This window comes from Xyrauchen texanus, chromosome 37 (genome assembly GCF_025860055.1).
Source record: "Xyrauchen texanus isolate HMW12.3.18 chromosome 37, RBS_HiC_50CHRs, whole genome shotgun sequence".
Lineage (NCBI taxonomy): Eukaryota > Metazoa > Chordata > Actinopteri > Cypriniformes > Catostomidae > Xyrauchen > Xyrauchen texanus.
The window spans coordinates 17,086,836-17,110,291 of NC_068312.1; the positions used below are offsets into that span (position 1 = coordinate 17,086,836).

Consider the following 23,456-nt stretch of genomic DNA (forward strand, 5'->3'; position numbering starts at 1 on the left):
GACTGACAGCGTCTCACTGTGAGAGTATAGGGCAATTGGGGAGTTGTCCATATTCCCATAGGTGAATCTTGAAAACAAGATGATGAAAGAGAATGAAATTTGACCTCTCCTGTAACCCGTTCTCTGAACCATCAAGTGGAGAGATCCACCAAGATTGCTTGCTGCTTGCCCCGCTTGCTACACGAGAAGCGAATATGCTCACTGAGGAAAAGCAGCGGATGCAGATCCTTTATGCTCTCAGGTAAGGGCGGGGTCTTAATGTGGTCTTGGACATGCACTCCCGTCTGTCAAGCCAGCCCTGGTGCTTCTGCAGAGGTAAGGTATGGATGCCCCTTCCCATAGGTGGAATTCTCCACTCTATGTTTCAGAAAACTGGAGTTATAGAATAGGTAATCTTTCAATTTATTTGCAGAGAATTGGTCATGGTGAAGGACAAAGAGCTGAGAGAGAGGTTTTATCCAGGTAAAATTATCCATGATTTTAACTATAGAACTATGTTTTTTAGTAACCATGTTTTTAATGCAATTTAAAGCAATTAACCATTTTCAGAATGAGAATCAGAATGAGCTTTATTGCAATGTATACTTACACATACAAGGAATTTGTCTTGGTGACAGAAGCTTCCAGTGCACAAACAATACAACAACAAGACAGAGATAATAAAAAACAGAATAAAAATAAAAAGCTAATAGAAAATATAAGTAAATATAGAAATACACAATAAGATATATATATACAGATTTGGGAATTTGTCACTGCAATGGAATGTAATGGCAGAAGATGTAGGATATGTTGAATAAATATAAATAGACTAAGCTGTGTATTGCACATAATTATTTCTCAACTGGGCAGTTTTAACTGTTCATGATATGGATAGCCTTAGGAAAAAAAACTTTTATTGTGCCTGATGGTTCTGAGCTCTATAGCATCGGCCAGAAGGCAAACGTTTTAAGAGGCAGTGGACTGGGTGAGTGGGGTCCAGAGTGATTTTTCCAGCCTTTTTCCTCTCTCTGGAAGTGCACAGTTCTTGAAGGGAGGCAGGGGGCAACCAATATTCCACTCAGCAATCTGAACTGTCCTTTGAAGTCTTCTGATGTCCGATTTTGTAGCTGAACAAAACCAGACAAAATGCAGAGGACAGACTCAATGAATGCTGAGTAGAATTGCATCAGCAACGCCTGTGACAGGTTGAACTTCCTCAACTGGTGAAGGAAGTACAACCTCTGCTGGCAGTCAGTGTGGGTGAGACAGTGGAGCCCAGGAACCTGAAAACTACTCTGGCACAGTAAAACACATTCAGGTCATCAGCAAGTTTTTGATTTCCTACAATGTTGGGTAATCGTGTCTTGTAGTTAGTAATGTGTTTGAGGCCTCTCCACACTGATGCAGGGTTGTTAGCTGAAGTTCTTTTTCAGCTTCTCAGAGTAGCATCTTAAAGCCACTCTAATCTCTTTTCTGGCCTGATTGTTCAAGATTGTATCCCACTTCTGTAAGCATTCTCTTTGGCCTGACAAATCCGCCTACGTTTGCTGTAAACCATGGTTTGTCATTGTTGAACGTTAAATAAGTCCTAGTAGGAATGCACATGTACTCACAGAAAGTGATAAGTGATGTCACAGTATCTGTGAGCTCATCCAGATTGGTGTCTGCAGCTTAAAAAAATAACTCAATCAATGCAGTCAAAGGAGGCTTGTAGTACCAGCTCAACTTCATTGGTCTAACTCTTAACAGTCCTTACTACAGGTTTAGCTGATTAAAATTTCTGCCTGTTGGTCCGAAGAACATGAACCAGACAGTGATTAGAGAGTCCTAAAGCTGTTTTAGGGACAGAGCGATCTGCATCCTTTAATGTTGTGTAGCTCTGGTGGGGCATGTAATGTGCCATCTGTATTTTGACAGCTGTTGCAGTGCTGGAAACCAAGGAAAACTCCTGCGGCAATTAGAAATGCTTACCGTTGATAAAGAGCACTTCCAAATGAGGGCAGCACATCTTCTTTAACGTTGTTACTTTCATTGATGTAATAGCATGTTCCACTGCCTCTTGTTTCCCCCCTTTAACCCCGCAATACGATCTGCTCTGAAAAGCTGAAAGCCTGGCAGATGTAACATGCTGTCAAGAATGGCTTCACTCTTTGGCTTCAGATTTCTGTGAAGCACAAGACAGCAGTGTTTGTAAAGTCCTTGTTTGTATGGGTGAGGAGATGTAGTTTGTCCGTTTTGTTAGGAAGAGAGAGGAGATTCGCTAGATGAATACTCGGCAGTGCTGTTCAAAATCCACGCTGTCAGAGCTTGACCAGCGCGCCAGCTCGTGTACCACAGCTTAGTCTATTTATCCAATATGTCCTACCTCTTCTGCCATTATATTCCATTGCACTAACTAATTCCCAAATCTGTATATAACAGTTTGTCTTGTTGTGTATTCTATACATACTTACATTTTCTATTCGCTTTTTATTTTTATTCTGTTTTTTAATTGTCTTGTTGTTGTATTGTTTGTGCACTGGAAGCTTCTATCACCAAGACAAATTCCTTGTACTTGTAAGCATAATTGGCAATAAACCTCATTCTGATTCTGATTATGAAAATGGTTAATTGCTTTAAATTGCATTAAAACTATGGCTTCCGCCAAAAAACATGGTTACTACATAGTACTATAGTAAAAAGTCAAAAATCGTGAAAAGATTGTCTGGTATGTGCTGCTGAATGTTCAGCAGTTTGTCCTTGATAAAACTGATTGGAAAAAAAAATACCAAACACAGGACAAACAAACAAAAACAACAAAAGGAGAGCTTCATACAGAGGTTGTCATCCATGGCACCATCTTGAGAATTGAGAAACACAATAAACACATTCCAATGATGCCCTATACTGTATGTTTGTATTTTATTTGGGATGCAAATAGCAACTATTTGCTGTTAGTGCAAAGAAGATGCCTTTTCTTGCTATTTACACTTAAGGCATTCATATTTGTGCATTCAAGATTGACTCACTGACTATTATTTATATATATATATATATGGGAGTGGTGGTGGTGGTGTAGTGGCTAAAGCACAGGGCAAGAACCCCACAGCCACCACCATTGTGTTCTTGAGCAAGGCACTTAACTCCAGGTTGTTCTGGGGGGGATTGTCCCTGTAATAAGTGCACTGTAAGTCAGCTTTGGATAAAAGCGTCAGCCAAATGCATAAATGTAATATATATATATATATATATATATATATATATATATATATATATATATATATATATATATATATATATATACCTGTATTTAAAAGAGACTAACTCAAGCTCTAAGCTGTGTGATCTCTTTTAAAGTTTCTTCAATTAGAATAATGTAAATGGCCAATCAACAGGATTTCAATAACAGCATAGAGATTGCAACACATCTTATTTTGTCAACCAAGACTGGAAAGACCAGGAAGACCAGCAAATGATGCCAGAATTACCTCAAGCGGCTTCTATGATTTGTTGTCAGAAATCCTGAAACCCTCAGCAACAACGCTCAGGGGAGACTGCAGAAAATACGTACCTCCTGTTTTCACAAGTTAAGGGATCAATTTATCAAGAGAATGAAGATTCTTGTGTGTCTATTGTTATGTTTGACAGCTGTCAAAGCAGGTAAGTCAATTTACTACTATTCTTATTCTTGGGATCATATGACATATGTACATTAGCCCACAGTAAATGTAGTTAATATTATAGCGAACTCAACTAATACCCAGGATAATTGTATAGATCAAATCTAAAATTAACTTGTTAATAATTGTCACTAACAATAACAACTTAAATACATATACCGAAGTATTGCATTTTTCCCTCCGCAGTTCTTTTATTAAGTTTCTCTTTCCTTTGTAATATATCTCAGCATATTGCATTTAATCAGAATTTTGTCAGTTTATAGACAGGATACTGAAGCATAATTATTTTTATTTTAACAAAGTGGATTTATTTTTAACCGTATGCATTCTTCTCTTTATTATTGTGGTGAATCAATGACTAAGAAAAGTAATGTCCTGCAACTGTGGTCTAACTGTGTCTGTTACATTGTCATGTTTAATAAACTTTTAAATAATTTGGTTATGTGCCACTATAATGCCTTTTCATTCATTTCTTTTGTTTTGTGGTGAGCAGATTTTCTTTCATTTTTATTTATCTTTTAACTTCCTCCTACAAAGGCACTTCTCAAATCATTTTCAGATGGTGCAGCAGAGGATTAGATCAAACTATTTTTAGAGGGGGTGGAACAATGTCACCACAAGAGACAATGAATACACTATAGCTCGCTATCTGCTATCACAGCAGAACATCAGCTATAAACCAAATTTATACATTCAGTGTCAGCGCTACCCAACCCATTACCCACTTTGGACATTGTGTCCCCCCACTTCAACCACATTTCCACCACCAACGTTTTAGTGAATTGGGTGTACTTATCATTTGGTCCCTTACTACCCTGCTTAGAACTGTCTGCCCATGAAAATGTATTTTTAAAAGAAGCACCGTACAGCACAATGGGATAATCAAATAAAAAAGTATGATGTGCCTGATATGCATACAGTCTTCATACACTGACATCCAAATGGAGGGGAACCCCAGCACCGACTGCAGTGTGCAGAAGAATGGTATGTTCATAGGCTTGTGTACTTAGCAGTTGTGTGCACAGCAGTTCCGATGCAGAGAGGTATCACGAGGAGAAACTCCGCAGCAGGCAGGATGGTAACCACAATTCCAGCGCACACAGCGCAGACTGGTAACCAATACACAGGACATGATACAGGGTATACTAAGGCAAAGGGAGAGAGTGGTAAGCAACAGGACTCAAACAAACAATCGAGCAATGACACAAAACAGAGTGAGGTAGATATAGACAGGGAACTAAAGGCGATCAGATGCCGCCTGCCCGCAGCAAGCTGAAATGTTTAGTGTTACCATGGAAACAATCAAGGCTTCCATGGTAATTCTGATTACGCAAGCCAGCGACACCTGAACCCAACAGAGAGAACTTGTAATAACAAAATAGAACAAAACCACCGAAACATGTCAGAAAGAATTCATTGAGTGTTTGAACTTGAGTTTTTTTTATCATAGTGTAGCTAAGATCACACCAGCAGAAGTCATGTTTAAGTAAATTATATTTGTTTATTAGGCTATTTTAAGCCTAAAATGTATGAAGCATCAATTCTCTTTGTCTTTCATCTTCAGTTTAAGTCTGTTTATCTAATTTTATATTAGCCTATTTTAACAGAAGTGGAGACAAAAGAACATTGAAATAAAATGGCTAATATTAATGGCTCGTATTCATTGCGAGGGAAAAGAGGCGACATTAACTTCAGAGCTAATAGGGAATTGTTGTCCAAAGGCTGCCCAAAATAGGAGTTAAAAGACTATATTAGTCTCATAATGCTATCATCGGTGGCTAATTTCTGATTTCAATTGATAAAGAGGCGAACTACTTTTAGAATAAACTTTCGGAGATCCTCAAGGTGGTACCTACGCTACCTACGAGTCTGGGTGTCTATAACAGATGTCAGGAAGTAAAGCTCCTTGGAAATTGTAGAATTGAATTGAATATCTGAATTGTTGCTGCTCCTTCCATTTATTCTTCTTTGCCCTGTAATAGCCCTGATTATGGGGCTTCCATTGCACGCAGATCTGTTCGAGTCTGAAGGTGACTTCATCTACAATGTAAAGAGCGATAACCTGCAATTGTTACCGATTACCCAAAGTGCTGTATTCAGGTTAATTCTGTGATTTTAAAGACGCTTTCATGTGAAGTGTCTGTGATGACACAACAGCCAGTTTTTTTGTCTCTCACAGCCCGCTCTGTCATTTGTTTGGATGTGAGACGATAAAAATGGTAGAGACTGCATTCGTTATAGTACAAAAACAATTCTGATCCCTTAAATACCGGATAACACGGACGGTCAGCAACTGTTATGTAACACTTGTTAAAAGTTTATTAATAAACAATTTTTGTCCGGCCTACCGGGAATTCTCCTGATTCCCCCAATTAGCCACTCTGGCCCTTGGTCTTGTCACCCTAAAGTAAGACTTCACTAACTTTAATAATTAGTTTCATTAGTAATAATTAAATAATACATTATAAATAAAAATAATATATAATTAGTAATTAATTAATATTTAATAGTAGTTGATCAGTATAACATTAGTTGCATGTCTAAGAACTTTACCAATCAAATCTATCCAGCTTTACATAGAAAAGAAATGGTAACCTGCAATTGTTATCTTAAGGGGCTATTTCTACTTGATCTAACCCTTAAAACGAGTTGTGTTGGTGTAAGGTTGATTTAAGTTATGTTTATTTTTATTTTTTATTTAAAATCTGTTAAATTAGACGTTACCACATGAAGCATATTTTAGGCTACAGCATACCTGAATTCTTTTTTTCCTGCAGTGTAGCTACTGAATGTAATTCTGTTTCACTATCCCCATTCCCCAAGGCTGTAAAAGTTTTCTGTACAATATATGTCCTACAGTAAATTACCCATTCACATTCCTACACTATACATAATTAATACTTAAGCACAAATATGTAAGTGACAAGGTTAAATATGTACAGAATTGACAATCTTGCATCCTTGTGTTCCCAGGCTCTCACTCACTGATGGTTTTCGCAACATATGTGGCAGGACAGACACAGTTCCCTGAGTTCATTGTTGTGCTCATGCTGGATGATGTGCAAGTGATGTACTATGACTCAATCACATGGAAAGCAGTCTATCGCAGTCACAATATTTCAAAGTATAAAGATGATGATCAACATGACTCTGATGCTGACATATTTAGTGATATTTATGACCTCATGAAATATCGGACATTTTATCTTAAGGACCATCTAAATCACACAGATGGTAAGCACAGGCTGATTTTTGCTATTACCAGCAATGCTTATAACAATAATAATAGTGATGATAATAATAACAATATAATTTAATATATAATAACATTTAACAATTAACCAATTTCCAAATAAAATTGAGCACCCTCGTTTTTTACAACACATCTTTAGCGTTATCTGTGAATTTGTATATGACCTATAATTGACTTTTGGTATATACTGTTATGAGAAGTTATTTTCTCTACGTACATTCATTGAAGGATGTCAATGAAGATTAATCATCCTCTAACTTTCTTTCTATCATTTGAAGGTTTACATGTTTATCAGAAACGTGTCGGATGTGAAGTGCTGAGCAATGACCAGCCAGGTTTATTTCTTTCATGGGATGCTTTCAATGGACAAAGTACAGAACAGTTTACCTTTGATGTGGTCAAAAGGACAATGCAAATGAACTTGCCATGGATAAAAATAAAGGGAATGGGACAGATAGAATGGCTTCATGTAAAGTTTCTGTATGAAAATATTTATCATCCTGTATGCATGAAAACTTTACGGAAGTACCTGGACAAAGAAAAGAGCGTAGTGATGCGAAGAGGTAAGTGAGTCAGCCTGATTAACCACAGTATAGTTTAAGCAACAATTCACACCCAAATATAAATTCTGTCATAATTAATTCACTCTCTTGTTGTTCCAAACCCGTCTGGGTTTCCTTCTTCTGTGGAACTCCAAAGGAGCTGTTTAGCAGATTGTCAGGGGAGCTCTTTTGCTTAGAATAAAAATGCATGAGGATGATGTTGAGCTACAAAAGTGACAAAAAGGCACAATAAGTTGTCTATATGACTTCTGTTATATATTCTATGCCTTCAGAAGCCATAAATCGGTTGTGAAGAGGAAGAGTCCAAGACATAAGTCATTATTTGCTGAAACAATTACCTTCCAGTCTAGCTCTCAAATTTAAGTTTAAAAGCATGTCATTTCAGCTCTGTGTACTCTATTTTTTAGCAAAAAAAGGATGGCAGAAAGTACTAGCATTTTTTTTCCTCTATCCACTTCAATAACATTATACTGATCTAAAATGTAGGTGGTGCTCTAACGCATTTTAGCCCTCACATCTGCACTCACCCATAGGCAACAATATATTTGTTGAAGTGCTGAAAGCTTCAACAATGTTTTGTTGAATATCTTGGCTTTTGAGTTGTCTAGAAGCTCAGAATACCTTACAGAAATATAGGGATGGATGTATGTGTCCAAGCTGGGATATCTCTCCTGTTCATTACAAATGATTAAATTCAACATGTTATTTAGCCTATTGCTGAAGGTCATTTTAAATAATTCTGTCAACTGTTACCACATAAACATGAAATAATTACTTATTATTTGGGCCATTATTTTAAAGTGAGGGTCACGGTAACACATTATTAATTAATGAAAAAACACTTGAATAAATATAACTTTTTTTTTTGACAAATATTAGAATGTTTTAGTCACAAATACTGTAGGTTAATCTTACAAGTGTTTAAGTTTATATGAAGTGCAGTACAAAAAATTCTGAGTAACAATGGATCCAGAGCAAAAAAAAAAAAAGAATGAGTATCACATCAATCAAGCTTCTAATCCAATCAGGGTTCACAATATTCAAACTGAAACTGAAAGAAGAGCGAGTGCCATTTTGCACCACCCTCCCGTCACTCAGCTTGCACGGGGTAAACTTTAACATACATTCTGTTCTATTCATACCAAGCACAGGCAAAGGAGGAAACATGTCAAAACTGTATGTATTTACTGAGTGGGCTGTCTAGGGCGGATGTACACTGGTGGAATCAGCCTCATAGCTGCACAATGGTTTTATCTGGTTTTCAGTTGAAGTCTTGTGGAGATCAATGTACTTGTCCTTTAGACACATAATTTTTACACATAATATTTATCTTGATTTATTATTCTACTTTATGTTAAGATATAAGACTTAAAAACATGTAGTAACCGTGAGCATCAGACATTAAAAGCATTGGTTTGCGAATAGACTGTGTTTATTTAAGTATAAAGTTCAATCATTTTAATGATTCATATTTTTTTTTAATGTCTGTAATTATTTGTTAACTATCTGTTTGATTAAATGGAAAAAATGTAGGAACAAACACTTGAGCATTCATTACTAACTGACAAGTAACTCAGTTACTATTCATGGTTTATAATGTGTTTTCACATTATAATAATGTTCCAGATAATCTTTCATTTCCAAGGAAGAAAACGGTAAGATTTATGCAATACCACTTTAAAATAATGTTCCACATCATTAGTCATTCTTTCATGGTTATGTGGTAACACTTGACTCATTATGGGTTACCAAAATGATTAAAATAGACCCCCAGCAATATCTAACATGCCGAAGTTAATAATTTGCTATTTAAATTCACAGGTTGGGCACATACATCACTATATTTCTGTAAGGTAAGCTTTCAACGTTCATAAATTAATTCCCACAAAGAACACACGTGAGGAGCATGTTTCTCTGAAGGCACATTTCATGATCTTGTTTAGAATAAAAACATTTTAGGCAAATGTTCAGATTAATAGTTATTTTAAATTAGCCATTGTTAGTTAATAGTTCTCAATTAGGCAAATCGAATTCAGTCATTATTGATTACCTAACAGTAAAATACCTCAGTCAACAGTTCACTATTACTTACTGATTAGTTAATCGTGTTTTCATATTAGTTAATAGTAGTAACTAAAGTATTAATGTAGTACTACTCATTTGTCCTGAATTAATTCCTGCATAATTACATATAAATGATGGACCATTATTATAAAGTGTTACTGAAACTCATTCTAGGTGTCATTGAAAAGCAGAGCATCCCTGCTTTATAATGAAGTGTAACATTTAGTCTTCTATAGATGGGAACCTATTTTGCTGATGATTTGTTTCTCAAATGTTTTCCACCAGACTTTATTTTTTGTTCTAAAACAATTGGACACAACACTATTCAGTAAGCTAACAAACAAGTCAACAAGTAATTTCTTTAACTCCAATTTGCGACACAAATGTTTTCAGGCCTTGTTTGATTATTTTATGTAACTAAATGCAAAGTGATGGGGTTCTCTGGGAAATTCAGATTATATGTTTTCAAATGATACCACATATTCCTTAATTAAGCATCCAGGGACTCCAGAGTATTAAGTGATAATATGGCTAGCCATTTAGCACCTCTGCAGAGAATCATCACACGAGAGAACCATGCCATATGGCATCATTGACATTATACCTTGTTGCAGCATATTTGAATATAGAAAAGAGAACCCAGGGACATTCTGCTAAAAAATCTCCTGTGTTTCACTGAAGAAAGTAGATCACGCGGCTGATGCCAACAGTTTTGTCACAATAACACAGTGCATTTTTTTGAACATTTCTTTCTAAAGTGAAACCCAGAGTCAAACTCTTTAAGAAGACACTTACAGATTCTCATGAGGTACAAATCACCTGCATGGCAACTGGTTTTTACCCCCGTCATATTAACCTGACCATGTTCAAAGATGGTCAATATGTGGATGATCACAAGATCACAGGAGGAGAGATTCTCCCTAATGGAGATGGAACATTCCAGATGAGGAAGAGTCTGAGGATCAGTGTGGATGAACTAAATAAAGGGCATTACTACAACTGCACGGCAATCCACCTGGACAACAAGCTGTACATTACGTTTGGTAAAAAAGAAAAGAAAATGCAACCAACCATTAAAACACATTACACTGGTCTTTTTAGGAACAGGATAATTTATTATAGTTTTTAACTATATTATAGTTTTAACATTTAAAATCTGATAAGTCAAAATCAAAATGTGCACACTTTTGATTGATTTATTCGCATTCACAACAGATTCAGATCTGGAAAAATTGGACATGGGATCATCCTCACTGTCTATAGTCATCTGTGTGATGGTGTTACTGTGTGTGGCTGTTCTCATCCTAACTGCACTCATCAAATGGAGGAAGAGGACTACTGCTGGTAAATTTTCTATAAGTAAAATTTTTTGAGAAAAGCAACCTAGTTCTGTTCAGTACATCTGTTGCAACACCCCCCCCCAAAATAGATAAAATATCTTTCAAAATGGACTTTCATGGTTTCACTGTGTAACTCTTATTCTGGATTAGGCTCTAGTACATCACTTCAGAGTGAATATTCACCAACAACAAGTGAGTACTACAATTTGTTGACCATACAATATAAGTTTAAGATTATTTTACATTTCTCCACTCACCAACGAGATACATCAATATATATTATGAGAAAGATTGATCTTTGCACTATCAAGAAATGAAAAGGATTTTCTTCTTTTTCAGCTTCAGAGCAAGATGCAAAGTGAAAGATGAGTTCATGAATGATCTCCTGCTATTACTGCTCCTTCTCATTCCAGCTTTTCTAGCAGTATTGTAATGCTGCAATAACAACCATCCAAAGATGTGTATTTGATTAAAATCCTAGAAATAAAGTATTATTATATTATAATTAGGCCTTTTGATGTTTTCAGACTACATTGTGCTATGTGAATGATGTTGCCTGTAGACAATTGCAGACAATAATTTTATTAGATTGTTAACTTATGGATGTCATAATTGTCTAATGTAGCACTCTCACTGCTGTATTTGCACTATTTAAAAATTTCCTCAAAACATCTTGGCATCAGTAGCTCGTTCTCAATCACAATTTCAAGCTCGATTACACTTCCTAGTATCATATAGCACCAGGAAGTGTAATCAAGCTTGAAATCATGATCGTTCCAAGAGACTACTCACAATTTATATATTTGATTCAAAAACAATCTTAAACCATCCAGCTGTCCAGGACCTCAAACTGATGCTGTAGATGAAGGTTGACCCTTGTCATTACAGCAGCGAAATACATTCAATTTCAATAGCGGTTAAATGAGTAGTATCAAAAGTGATGAAAGTTTGTAACCTTTAATCAAGACTTGTGAGAGCTGATGGCTTATAATGACCCAGGTTTAAGTCTGACCTGTGTCATGTCTGGACCTCACTCCCCCCTCTCTCGTCTCAACGCGACTTTCCTGTCAACAATCTGCTTTCCTTTAAAATAATAGCAATAAGCTCACTGTTCTTTCCACAACAGCAACCTATGTACATGCTTTAATATTTGAACATTTTATATGCTGGAGAGTTTTTCATTTTTATAGAATTGTGCATTTTATATTAATCTGCACTTTAGGGAAGATGATTGTAAAACAGATGTGTAGAAGAGGGCTTTAAAGGAGAACTGAATAGTTTTGTTAGTTTTTGAATGACGAACATCTGAGAAGTGGTTATGTTCGCTATATGAATGATTCAAGTTTAACTCTGCTGATTGTGATGCAACATGGTAGTGAGACTGGGCTATTCACATCACAAATCATATTTACATATTTTTTTTTCTATTGACTCTTAATTGAATCTGTAAACATAGATGTGAAATAGAATAGTGATGTAATAGTTATACATATTGTAGTACTGTATACCACAAACGTGAACAAGTACAATAAAATGTTGTTTTTGTCCATTTTAATTTTCTGTTAAGCAGCCTTGAAACGATGTGAAGTCCTATTGTGAAAAGTGCTTTTCAAATAAAAACGATTTGTCATTTCAATCAGGTTACGTTCCGCTGGAGCTTAAGCAAAACTCAGTCAGTTGCTCGATTGGGTGTTCTGGGAACAAGCGATCTTACATTGATGCAAGAGTTTCTTGCATTCCCCGAACCGATCGCATTTCTCTCTTGTTGCAATGTCAGGGAACATGAAAATATTATGAAGCTTTCCTTTGCTCCTCGCCTGGCGCAACATCCAATCTTTATCGGATGATCTCAGAAACGTGGCCAGGATTGTTCGGGGCCTTTCTCCCTCAGCAGATCTCCAAGCCAGAACTCCGTGAGCTTGCTCGATTTTCAGCTTGTGGCCTGTTATGCCGAGCAGACTCGGGAAAAGCTCATCTAGGAATTACATTATTCCTGCGGCTTCTATTTTTAAGATCTTCAAGCTTTTTAAGAACATGTTACAAATCAATTTTGGTCATGGGTAGATTAGCGGAAAATTCCCTCTCCAATGATCCAGATAATCGATTCGTTTCTCAGCATCTGCCACTCTTGTAACTGACTCAGAGAATTTTATTTCGATCGCTGTAATCGCTCAACGTATTACAGCGAGATCCTCCAAGTCAACAAGAACCTTCGTCAGCATCACCGACATGTTGGACAGTTGACGCTGGATCTCCTCTCCCACCACGCCATTCAAATCGAGTCCCCGGTCTGTAGGCCTGTAGGGGCTTTCATCCTGAACACGTAAGTGTCTTTTAATGTCTCCAGGACCTGAGGATTTTGACTTCTTTGCCATGTTTTATCTAAAAGAGCAAATGTGTAACTTGGTGTATTGAATTTCACAAGATTATAACATGAGAATAATAAAAAATGTATCAAAGTGCTCGGAGCTCGTCGATCACACATCTGCTTCTTGCATGGCGTCACATGACCCCCCTCGCATTAAGTAATTTTAATGAATGGAGCCGTATAGTAAAGTGTTACCAGAAACTTTATAAATAAAACAGTATTTTATTATTCTGAACCCCAAAAGCAGATCTGGAAACTTACCTCCATTTTTAGCATTGCAGATAACAAAAGATTTCTAAGTGGCAAAAGTCATCTCATTTATTTTTTTTTTTTAATAAATCATGAGAGAATTTACATTTTTGGGTGAACTATACCTTTAAGCGGGACCATTGAACATGATAAGTATACTTGAATGGATTTCTACATCTCCCCCCCAACTCCCCTTCCAGTCAATATTTAGCCTTGGAACAGCTCTAGGGGGTCTAGAAACTGCTACAAGACATTAGTCTGTCTCACTACACATAGAACCAAATATTTCATGTCTTGACCTCCAGGATCCTAAATAGAGTGCTGCATTGGTGGGGTTAGTATGACTGTTCTCCGTCAGTATTGCAGCCAGTTTGATGGAAAAAGCAGGCAGGAAAGCTCTACTCTTCGCATCAGATGTGTTTAGAATGATAACTTTTGCATCATATTCAATAATGTTGTAATAAGTGATGTAAGTTGTCACTATGCATGCTATTTCCAACCATATCATCCCCTTTTCCATACCATAGTCATATTTCATTATTTCATTTTCAGCATTTACTAACCATAAATTTGGAAAATGTATTTTTATTTGAAGAATTTAAATGTATTTCACATATATCAAGTAATTCAGGACGAACGGTAAGATGATTATAGCCACATGTTTTGAAATTAATTTAAGGAGAATAATTTGAAATTGTACTCTGCTTTACAGGATTTCTGATGTGTATGTCCATGCTTTCAATTATCATGTACACCCACAAAACACCCTGCCTCACTGTGAACCTCACAAATGTCCCAGTGGACTTGCTGAAGTGGGCACGTGGAACTTCTGACATTGACCCCACTACACTTATTCCTCTCATCAGCACTATGGTCATCGTATTTGTTGAGGCTTCTTTAGCCAAGTTTGTTCTTGTACAGTTCAGAGTTTGGTCTCATTTTGCTAATTCAGGAGTTCAGCTTTGCTGACTGAAACAAAACCTGGACTGAACTTTGTACTTTACTTTCAGAATCACAACCTGTTTCTAGTTCATTTTTAAACTCAGTCATTTCAAATATGTGACATCATGTATGTACATTGCAGTACATGTTATCAGACATGCATTAAATAAGTTGTTCTATGTAAATAATGTTATATAATATCTAATATCTAATAATGTCTAATGGAGGCATTCTTGTAATGCAATAAATGTTATTTTGCTAAAAAAAAAAAAAAGAATTGATCCCTGTGAGATAATTAATCATAATAACAGACTTTTAGTCAGTGGGACTACCAAGGCAAACAAAAGAAAGCAAAGGAAAACAAATTGTAGAATAAAACAAATTATTTAAGTCTAAGAAGCACACCAAGAATTTTAGTAGAAACACAAATACACACGCATGCACGTACACTTACAGAGAGAGAGAGAGAGAGATTCACGGTCAACATTGTAGTGAAAAGTGTATATACCACATGAATATTGTTAGAAACTTGATTACATTGTTTGTGCGTTTATCTAATGGAATTTAGGTACAATCTGATGGCCAATAAAATAAACTGTCACTGTGTCAACAGATTGTATACAGTTTGTTGCTGAGTGCATCCTCTTGTCAAATCGCTGTCATATAGGGATGCATTCTCCATTACATAATTCAGTTTGATGAGTGTTCTTCTTTCTGCAATTGTTTACAGTGTCTCAGTAGAGAATCCAATCAGCCATCCAGAGATAATAAAATATTAAAAGACAAAATACAGTGTATAATAAATTAGAATGTGGGGCAATACAGTAGGCTCATTTTTTATGTTCCATCTTGAACAGAGCTGAAAAAGAGAAAACGAATACTTTAAATTATAATTGTAAATGTGTGGTTGAAATACTATAAATGGTTTTGGAAAAGAGAAGTAAAAAATTCAAAGTAATTTCATTACATATTAAATAAATTAAAATATGAATTCACTGAACAATCACTTGGAGAATTGGAGTAATCACTCTGTGAGTTCTTGGAACCTGGCCCTAAACAAGAATTAAGAAGTTACACATAATAAATAAAGCATCATAACCTACAATTAAATTGCATATGGTGAACTCTGAATTATCTTTAAGTGGAGCGGAGGGGGGCGGGGCCGGCTGGAATGTCGCACGCCCGGTCCCCAATCGGCCTGATGGGGCGCGCGAGGGATAAAGGCAGCCGGTGACGACGGTTTGAGAGATAGAGAATTACAGGCATGTCCGTCATGTGTGTGTTTATGTTTGTGCGTTTTGGTTTAAGTTTTCATTAAATTATTATTTATATTGACAAGCCGGTTCTCACCTCCTCCTTGCCCATCTTAAACCCCTTACACTTTATTATCAAGTTTTGATGAGAATTGAATATTTATTTGTTTCTTTTCTGCTCTATGTCAGTATCAGATAAAGCACGAGCAGGTTGTACGCATCTAGAAAAATACACTTTTATTTTCTTTTTACAGAACATATACGAGCAGCATGTCTCTTCCTCCGTATTACCACACTACCACACTGATAACTGTAGACTGAGTAAACAATCCCAGGTCAGATTCTTCCAGATCTGAAATTGAGATGAAACCAATAACATTAATGAGAAATAATAAAATAAAATATCTCAAGATTTGGACTGTAACAAACAGACATAGAAATATCACTGAAAGATTAGCACAATATATATTTTTTTTAATTTGGACATTTTCACCTAGGGGTGTACTCAATTTTGTTGCCAACGGTTTAGACATTAATGGCTGTGTGTTGAGTTATTTTGAGGAAACAGCAAATTTACACTGTTATACAAGCTGTACACTCACTACTTTATATTGTAGCAAAGTGTCATTTCTTCAGTGTTGTCACATGAAAAGATAAAATAAAATATTTTCAAAAATGTGAGGGGTGTACTCACTTTTGTGAGATACTGTATATACACACACACACACACACACACACACACACACACACACACACACTATACTGTATATACACAATTCACTTAACGGTGCTACAGCATCGCAATAGCAGATTGAAAAAGTTCCGGGTTAAAAGCCTATTGTTGTTCTGGCAATACATTGCTTATTTTAGGTGGGCACACGGTGTATGCCTGAGAATGCCCTAGACTACACTACAGTCAGAAGCTGTTTCTCTGATTTTCTATCATTACCTCTACAAGGCACTGATTCCTCTTGTTTGAACAAGCCTTGTGACTTTCAGCTTTTATGCATGTTAACATGAGCAGAAGAAGAAATATTTCCAATCCTGCAAGTATTTGTTAATATAGCCTAATCCTTTTTATTTCACTTTGAAGATTATAATTATTGTTCATGTTCATGGTAATCAAATAATAATATAGTCTGTAGCACCAAGTGTTAGAATCTATATTTTTGTGTAAGTATTGATATTTTTGGATCAATCCGCCCAGCACTACCTGACATTCCAGTTGTGTATGACCTTCTTTCTTCTGCAGAACACAAACTAAGATTTTTTAAAGAATATTTCAGTTCTGTATCCTTACAATGAAAGAGAATGGGTGCCAAAATGCTCCAAAATCCACATAAAGGGAACATAAAAGTAATCCATATGATCCATTTTATCGTTATTTGTTCTCCTTGCACAGTAGCAGGTGATATGCACAAATAATCACCAAAAACAGAAGAAGAAAGTGAAAGTGAATTGGAGAATGCAGAAAGGAGAATTTACAGTAAAAAGGACTTAAATATTGATCTTTTTCTCATCAACACATATCATATTGCTTCTGAAGACACTGATTCAACCACCAGAGTCATCTGGAATACTTTTATGTTGCCCCTATGTGGATTTTGGAGCTTCAACATTTTGGCACCCATTCACTTGCATTGTATGGGCCTACAGAGATGAAAAATATTTTTCTTCTAAAACATTTATTTGTGTTCAGCAGATGAAAGAAAGTGAAATGAGGGTGAGTAAATTATGTAGATTAATCATTTTTGGTTAAACTAACCATTTATGTATTTGACACTCAAGTACACCTAAAATGTATAATTGTCACTGTATATAAAAATATTTTGCCACTATTAGCACTATTTTGTTATCTGCAATGCTATAAGTGCAATTGCATGGTTTGTGCTGAGGTTAAAACCACTACTGGCGACAGGTTCCTCCCACCTGTTGTGTAGCAGTGATGTGGATGCTCTTCTTGGGAGACTGGCAAGGCTCACAGTGTAGGCTCCTTTCAAGAGCTTCTCGATATTTAAAGGAAATATTGTATTTAAACAACATCCTATAAAGAGCAATTTGCCAACATACTAAGTCTTTAACACCATAACTACTAAAATATAATACTAAAACTAGCTAATACTTTATACTTTTTGTATGCTCTTTCAGGAGCGCAGTGATTTCTTTACAAGTACAGCTTCCTTATGTGTATTTTATGATCATAAATATGAATCTCTTTGTAGAAACGTTTAAATAAATGTTTATAAAAAATTTTTATGTATAATATATGATAATAGGGTTTCTCGGCTACGATTATTTACACCCTGAGTTAAAGTCTTTGTATTGCTCCCCTCATCGAGCTCTAAATTATTTACCAAGTGGCAAGGACCCTTTGAGGTCACACGGCAAGTTGGGGAAGTCAAGTGCAAGTATAAACAAATGGATAGAGTCAGAGCTCGTCAGATTTACTACCTCAGACTCCTAAAACCGTGGAGAGAGGTGGTCACCGTGACTTTGGGGACTGTGGTTCTGGAGGGGAATGAGCTCAGACTGGAGGTGAACTTAAAAGCCACCAATTGAGTCACCCCTGTCACTTGCAGAGACCACGTTTCATGTCACAAGTCACAGAGTTTGCCAGGTTGCAAGAGGAAATCTCCGATGTGTTCTTGCCTCTTTCCAGCCATATGAATCTTATCGATAGAGCACCATATCGAAATAGCTGCAGGGGTAGTGGTACATAGTCATCCCTACCGATTACCAGAGTGCAAAAAGAAGTGGTTCAGGAAGAATAAAAGGCCATGCTAGATATGGGGGTAATAGAAGAATCCCACATTGACTGGGCCAGCCCGTTGGTGCTGGTTCCAAAGAGCGATGGCGCGGTCCGGTTCTGTGTGGATTAGAGAAAAGTCAATAGTGTCTAAATTTGATGCATACCCAATGCCTCGGATTGACAAACTGCTCAATCGGTGAGGCGTGACTCGCTTTTGGACATTGGACATTTACCCGTCCCTCGCTTCCTCCTAAAGAAGAGAACTGGAGGTTTGTCACAAACTGATTTAAGCACAGGATTCTGAACTTGAGAACTGTGTGCATTGCTTAGCTAAAAAAAAGAAATGCCAGTCAAAAAGGTTTTAATTAAGTTTTGTAATATGATTGTGTCATGATAATTATAATGATTTGTGTTTATTTTCAGTTAAAGAAAAATCCATTAGATGATGGGCCCACTGATATAAAAAGGATCTGTTCTTCACCTGGTCCTGAGCACTCTGATGATGAAAGTCGGTTTGGCATTTGCTGTTTTAGTTGACTTTTGAAACAATTTTAATCCTTATGTGTGGTAAAATTGTTTATAGGTTTACAAAGCTGTAGTTGCACCATTGGCTTCACTGCTTTGAAGTTATATACAGTTTTAGTTCACCATTTCAGAATACCACTGAGACGTCCATTTTCAGTTATTTAAATTAGTTTTAATTAGATCTGGCACACTGACAAAATATTGTTGTGTTTCTCGTGTTAGTTTCTCAGTGTCCGTGGAGGCGTGAAGAGAAGCACACAACAAATAGAATCTGTTCAGTATTTTCACTTTACTGATTAAGACATAGCGAACTTACATAACAGGGGTTTTATGCTCTTGCCCATCGCTGATGGGTTTATGTACAACCATCCGCACCGGAGCCTACGAGCATACTGATGCTAAATGTAAACAAGCAGAACTAATCCCTACGTAATGACGTAGCCACATCTGATTGGCTAATAAGAGCACATGGTGTATACATGAAATAACCGTAACAAACAATGTATACTATACTAACACTATAACACAACCCCCCTCTTAGCTCTGCAGAGTCCCTTCTGCACGACTGAGGGTTAACAGTTAACTTTTTGTTGTCTTGTATTTTCTTCTTTAGTCCATATAACGACTTGGGGCTCGAACAAGTCACCCCCTTTTTGTCTTCGTTCCCTCTTTTCCACTGGGATTAGGGTCACCGTTAGAGTCCGTTACAGGAAGGGTTAGAGGCTCTTCCGACATAGAGTTGTCAGAAGATGACAAGTTTGGTGCTTCTGCCCCTGTGGCAACAGGTACCTGAGCAGTTATTGGAACCAGGGAGCCTTCCTCGGTGCAGGAATATTTGCGTTGCAGACGCTGCATCCAGGCAGGTATGTGGTCACTTAGATAGGGTTGTAAGCGATCATGATGCAGTACTTTCTCACCTCGTCTGTCCCTGACTCGGTAGAGCACTGGTCCAAGCCGTGCTGTGACGACCAATGGCCCTTGCCATGGGGTTGGAGATTTGGACTGTAACCCTTTCTCCTGTTACTGACCCTCACTGATACAAGATCCCCTACTTGATAGGACTTCTCTCTGGCTCGTAAGTCATAGACCTTTTTCTGGCGAGTCTGAGCGAAGCGCAGGTTCTGGTGTGCTACTTGATGAGCCTGCTGCAGATTAGCTTGCAGTTCTTGGACAAACTCAGGTGTACCTTTGGCTTCCCTGGTAACCTCAGCCGTCCTTAGCCAGATTTAATGTGGCTGGAAAACAACATCAGCTGATTTGGCGTGAAGCCTGTCGCTAAATGCACAGTGCTCCTGTACGCTGCAGTGAGTAAGGGAAGATGTTCATCCCAATTTTGTTGTCTTTGGTCCACATAACACCGTATCATCTGCAAGAGCGTTCTATTGAACCTTTCCACTTGCCCGTTGGAAGCTGGATGATATGGTGTGGTCTGGGTCTTAGTTACTTGTAACAGGCGACAAACCTCTGTGAACAGCGAACTCTCAAAGTTCCGTCCTTGGTCCGTGTGAATCTCGAGGGGAGCCCCAAAGTGTGATATGAAGTCAAACACCAAACTCTTTGCTGTTGTCTCAGCTCCTTGTTCAGGGACAGGAAATGCCTCTACCCAGCGGGTAAACTGATCGATTATAACTAGAATGTACCTGTTACCTGACTTGGTTTCTGGGAATGGTCCTAGGACATCAAGGTGGAGTCTGTCCATAGGTGCTCCAGCCTGGTAGTTCTGGAGCCTGGCCCTCCCCATTGGACTGGTTGTTTTACAGGAACTACACTGTGGGCACTTCTTGACGAAAAGGCGTACATCGTTCCCCATATTGTACCATTGGTATCACCTGCGGAGACGCATAAGCGTCTTCTCCTCCCCTGCATGACCCGCTTGTGCTGGATTGTGATGGGATTGGAGAACCTCATTCTTCAGGGAAACAGGAACAAGTAAGCGCAGAGATGACATACCTCCATTTACATCCTCCCACCGGTAATAGAGGACCCATCTCGTATCTCTACTTGAGACCAACACATCCAGTACTTGCGAACCGCTGGGCTCTGCATCATGACCTCTTCCTTAGCAGGTAAAGAGCCATCAGACATCCATTTATGGAGAATTGAAAGGTCTGGGTCAGCTAACTGTTCTTTCCTGAGACTTTCTGGACTTAGTGGTTGCAGCCAGTTTGAGGAAAGACCTGAGTTGTCACCACCTACTTCGTTAAGGTCACTGGGAGTATTAGTGCAACTATCTGTGGTCAAGGGAGTGTGTGCGTCTTACCGCCAAGGGGATGACATCATCGACATCTTCCTCGAATCTGGCCCATTGATGGTGGAGCTTACGGCAGAAGCGACAGCCCTTGCATGGCAAGCTATCTAGCTCTCTTCCTGCTTGATAACAGTCACAAGGTTCTTCATTCAGAGTCCTTCAGGACAGAGCGTCAGCGTTGGAATGGTGTGTACCTGGCCTATGCTCGATGACAAAATTGTACTGACTGAGTTCTTTGAGCCACCTAGCCAGTTGGCCTTCTGGTCTCTTAAACCTGTATAGCCACGTTAGACTGCTGTGATCCGTCCTGAGTAATAAGTTAGACCCCAGCAAATAGTGGCAGAACTGCCTTGTTAACCTGACAACTGCTAGGAGTTCCTTACGTGTGACACAGTACCTCTGGTGAGCTGGTGTGAGGAGACAGCTGGCAAAAGAGATAACTTTCTCTTCCCCCCACTGTAACTGTGAGAGCACTGCTCCAATGCTCTGGTTGGACGCATCAGTGTCCAAGACAAACTGTCCAGATGTAATTGGGAACACCAAGATGGGTGCAGTTGTGAGGCTCCTTTTAAGATGTTCAAAGGCCTTTCTCTGCTCCTCTTCCCAGGAGAAAGGACTCCCTTTCTTGAATAGCATTGTCAAGGGTGTAGTGATTTCAGCAAACTTAGCAACAAACCTCCTGTAATAGTTGCACAGACCGAGGAAAGACTGGAGTTCCAGGACACTGGTTGGGGACTTCCAGTTTCTAACGTCACTAATGAGGGCTGGATTGGTCTTAATTCCTCACAACGTGACCAAGAAACAGGACTTCGTCTTTTAGCAGCTGACATTTTGAGGGCTTCAGCTTTAGTCCATATTTTTGCAACCTCTGAAAAAGGTGAGGTGCTCCATACACTGTTCCACATCTTTACCAAAAATGATTATGTCATCCAGGTATATCAGTAAAGTGTCCCACTGCAACCCTCGTAGAACCAGCTCCATGGCCCTCTGGAATGTACTGGGTGCATTACACAGACCAAATGGCATTCTGGTGTACTCATATAGCCCATACCTTGTCACAAAAGCAGTCTTGGATCTGTCTTTTTTATTCATTTCAATCTGCCAATATCCTGACTGAAGGTCAAGTGTTGAGAATGTCTTTGCACCACCCAGCACGTCCAGGCATTCCTCTATTTTTGGTAGGGGATATGCATCCTTGATGGTAAGATCATTAAGCTGGTGATAATCTACGCACCAGCGAACCCCCCCATCCTTTTTCCTTACAAGGACAATAGGGGAAGCCCATTCTGAGCTTGAGGGGACAACAATACCGGAATCAAGCATTTTCTTAAGATGTGTTTCCTCCTCATTCCAGAACCCTAAAGGGGTACGTCGTACTGGCTGTCGAATAGGCTTAGACATTCCTGTGTCTATGCTGTGCTGCAAAGCAGAAAACTTCCCATGATCATCATCAGTTGCTGCAAAAACTACTTGATATTCACTAAGCAAAGCTACTAACATCTCTTGTTGCTGTTCAGTGAGCGTTTCGCTTGCAGAAGTAAACAACTGTCTGAGGTGCTCTGGAAGGTCAAGAGAGTTTGGTGACGACACCCTCCTTATGTCATGCTCATCAGGCGGCTCATTGTCAAGATCTTGTGGCACTGAGTTCCTGCCTTTTGCATACAATGGAGCGTCACCTGGAACTAAGTAGGCTCTATCTTCCTCCTCTCGAGCATCAGGATATGTTTCAATGAGCACACCCAAACAGACTCCTCGTAATAAGGGTCTACTGGAAGCTGTGACATTGCATAGCCTGACTGGAATCCTCTGTTCCATGTTAATCATGATGCTGCCTGAAGACACTCCATCAGCCAGGCTAACAGGCTCTAGAACAGCCGGGAGTTCTGGTTTTGGGTCGTCTACCACACCCCAAACTAAACATTCACACTCTGGCGGCACAGTAACATCACTTTCTAACATCACTCTCGAAATGGCGTAGTCTGGGCCCTTGCCTTCGGATATATAGGCTGGCATGAGTTCAGAGCCCATAAACACTTTACCAGAGGCATGTATGGTGAAATCAGCAGCTTTTAAGAAATCTAAGCCCAGGAGCAGGGCATCACGAATTGGTGCAACGCATACTGTCCACTCCAACACCTTTGTGCCAATTCTGAATTCCACTTTCACTCCGCCTGTTGCTGACATCTCCCTTCCAGTTTCTGCATTTCGGAGACACACATTTTTCAGTCCTGAAGGTGATTTAGCAGGTAATTTGCTGTACG

The 23,456-nt window shown here is 38.4% G+C and overlaps 1 protein-coding gene across 1 annotated transcript; it reads left to right on the forward strand.

Annotated features, from left to right (window-relative positions):
- Window positions 1-3,454: 3,454 nt before the first annotated feature.
- Window positions 3,455-12,424, forward strand: LOC127631172 (major histocompatibility complex class I-related gene protein-like). Its single transcript, XM_052109195.1, has 7 exons — window positions 3,455-3,621; window positions 6,615-6,875; window positions 7,173-7,457; window positions 10,280-10,564; window positions 10,737-10,865; window positions 11,012-11,053; window positions 11,201-12,424. The coding sequence occupies exons 1-7, from the start codon at window positions 3,573-3,575 to the stop codon at window positions 11,221-11,223; spliced, it is 1,074 nt and encodes a 357-aa protein (XP_051965155.1). The 5' UTR covers window positions 3,455-3,572; the 3' UTR covers window positions 11,224-12,424.
- Window positions 12,425-23,456: the final 11,032 nt, after the last annotated feature.

Coding starts and splice junctions, on each gene's coding strand:
- LOC127631172 (XM_052109195.1), top strand. CDS start 3,573: ATGAAGATTCTTGTGTGTCTATTGTTATGTTTGACAGCTGTCAAAGCA. Junction 3,622..6,614: donor TTTGACAGCTGTCAAAGCAG/GTAAGTCAATTT, acceptor TTGTGTTCCCAG/GCTCTCACTCACTGATGGTT. Junction 7,458..10,279: donor GAGCGTAGTGATGCGAAGAG/GTAAGTGAGTCA, acceptor TTCTTTCTAAAG/TGAAACCCAGAGTCAAACTC.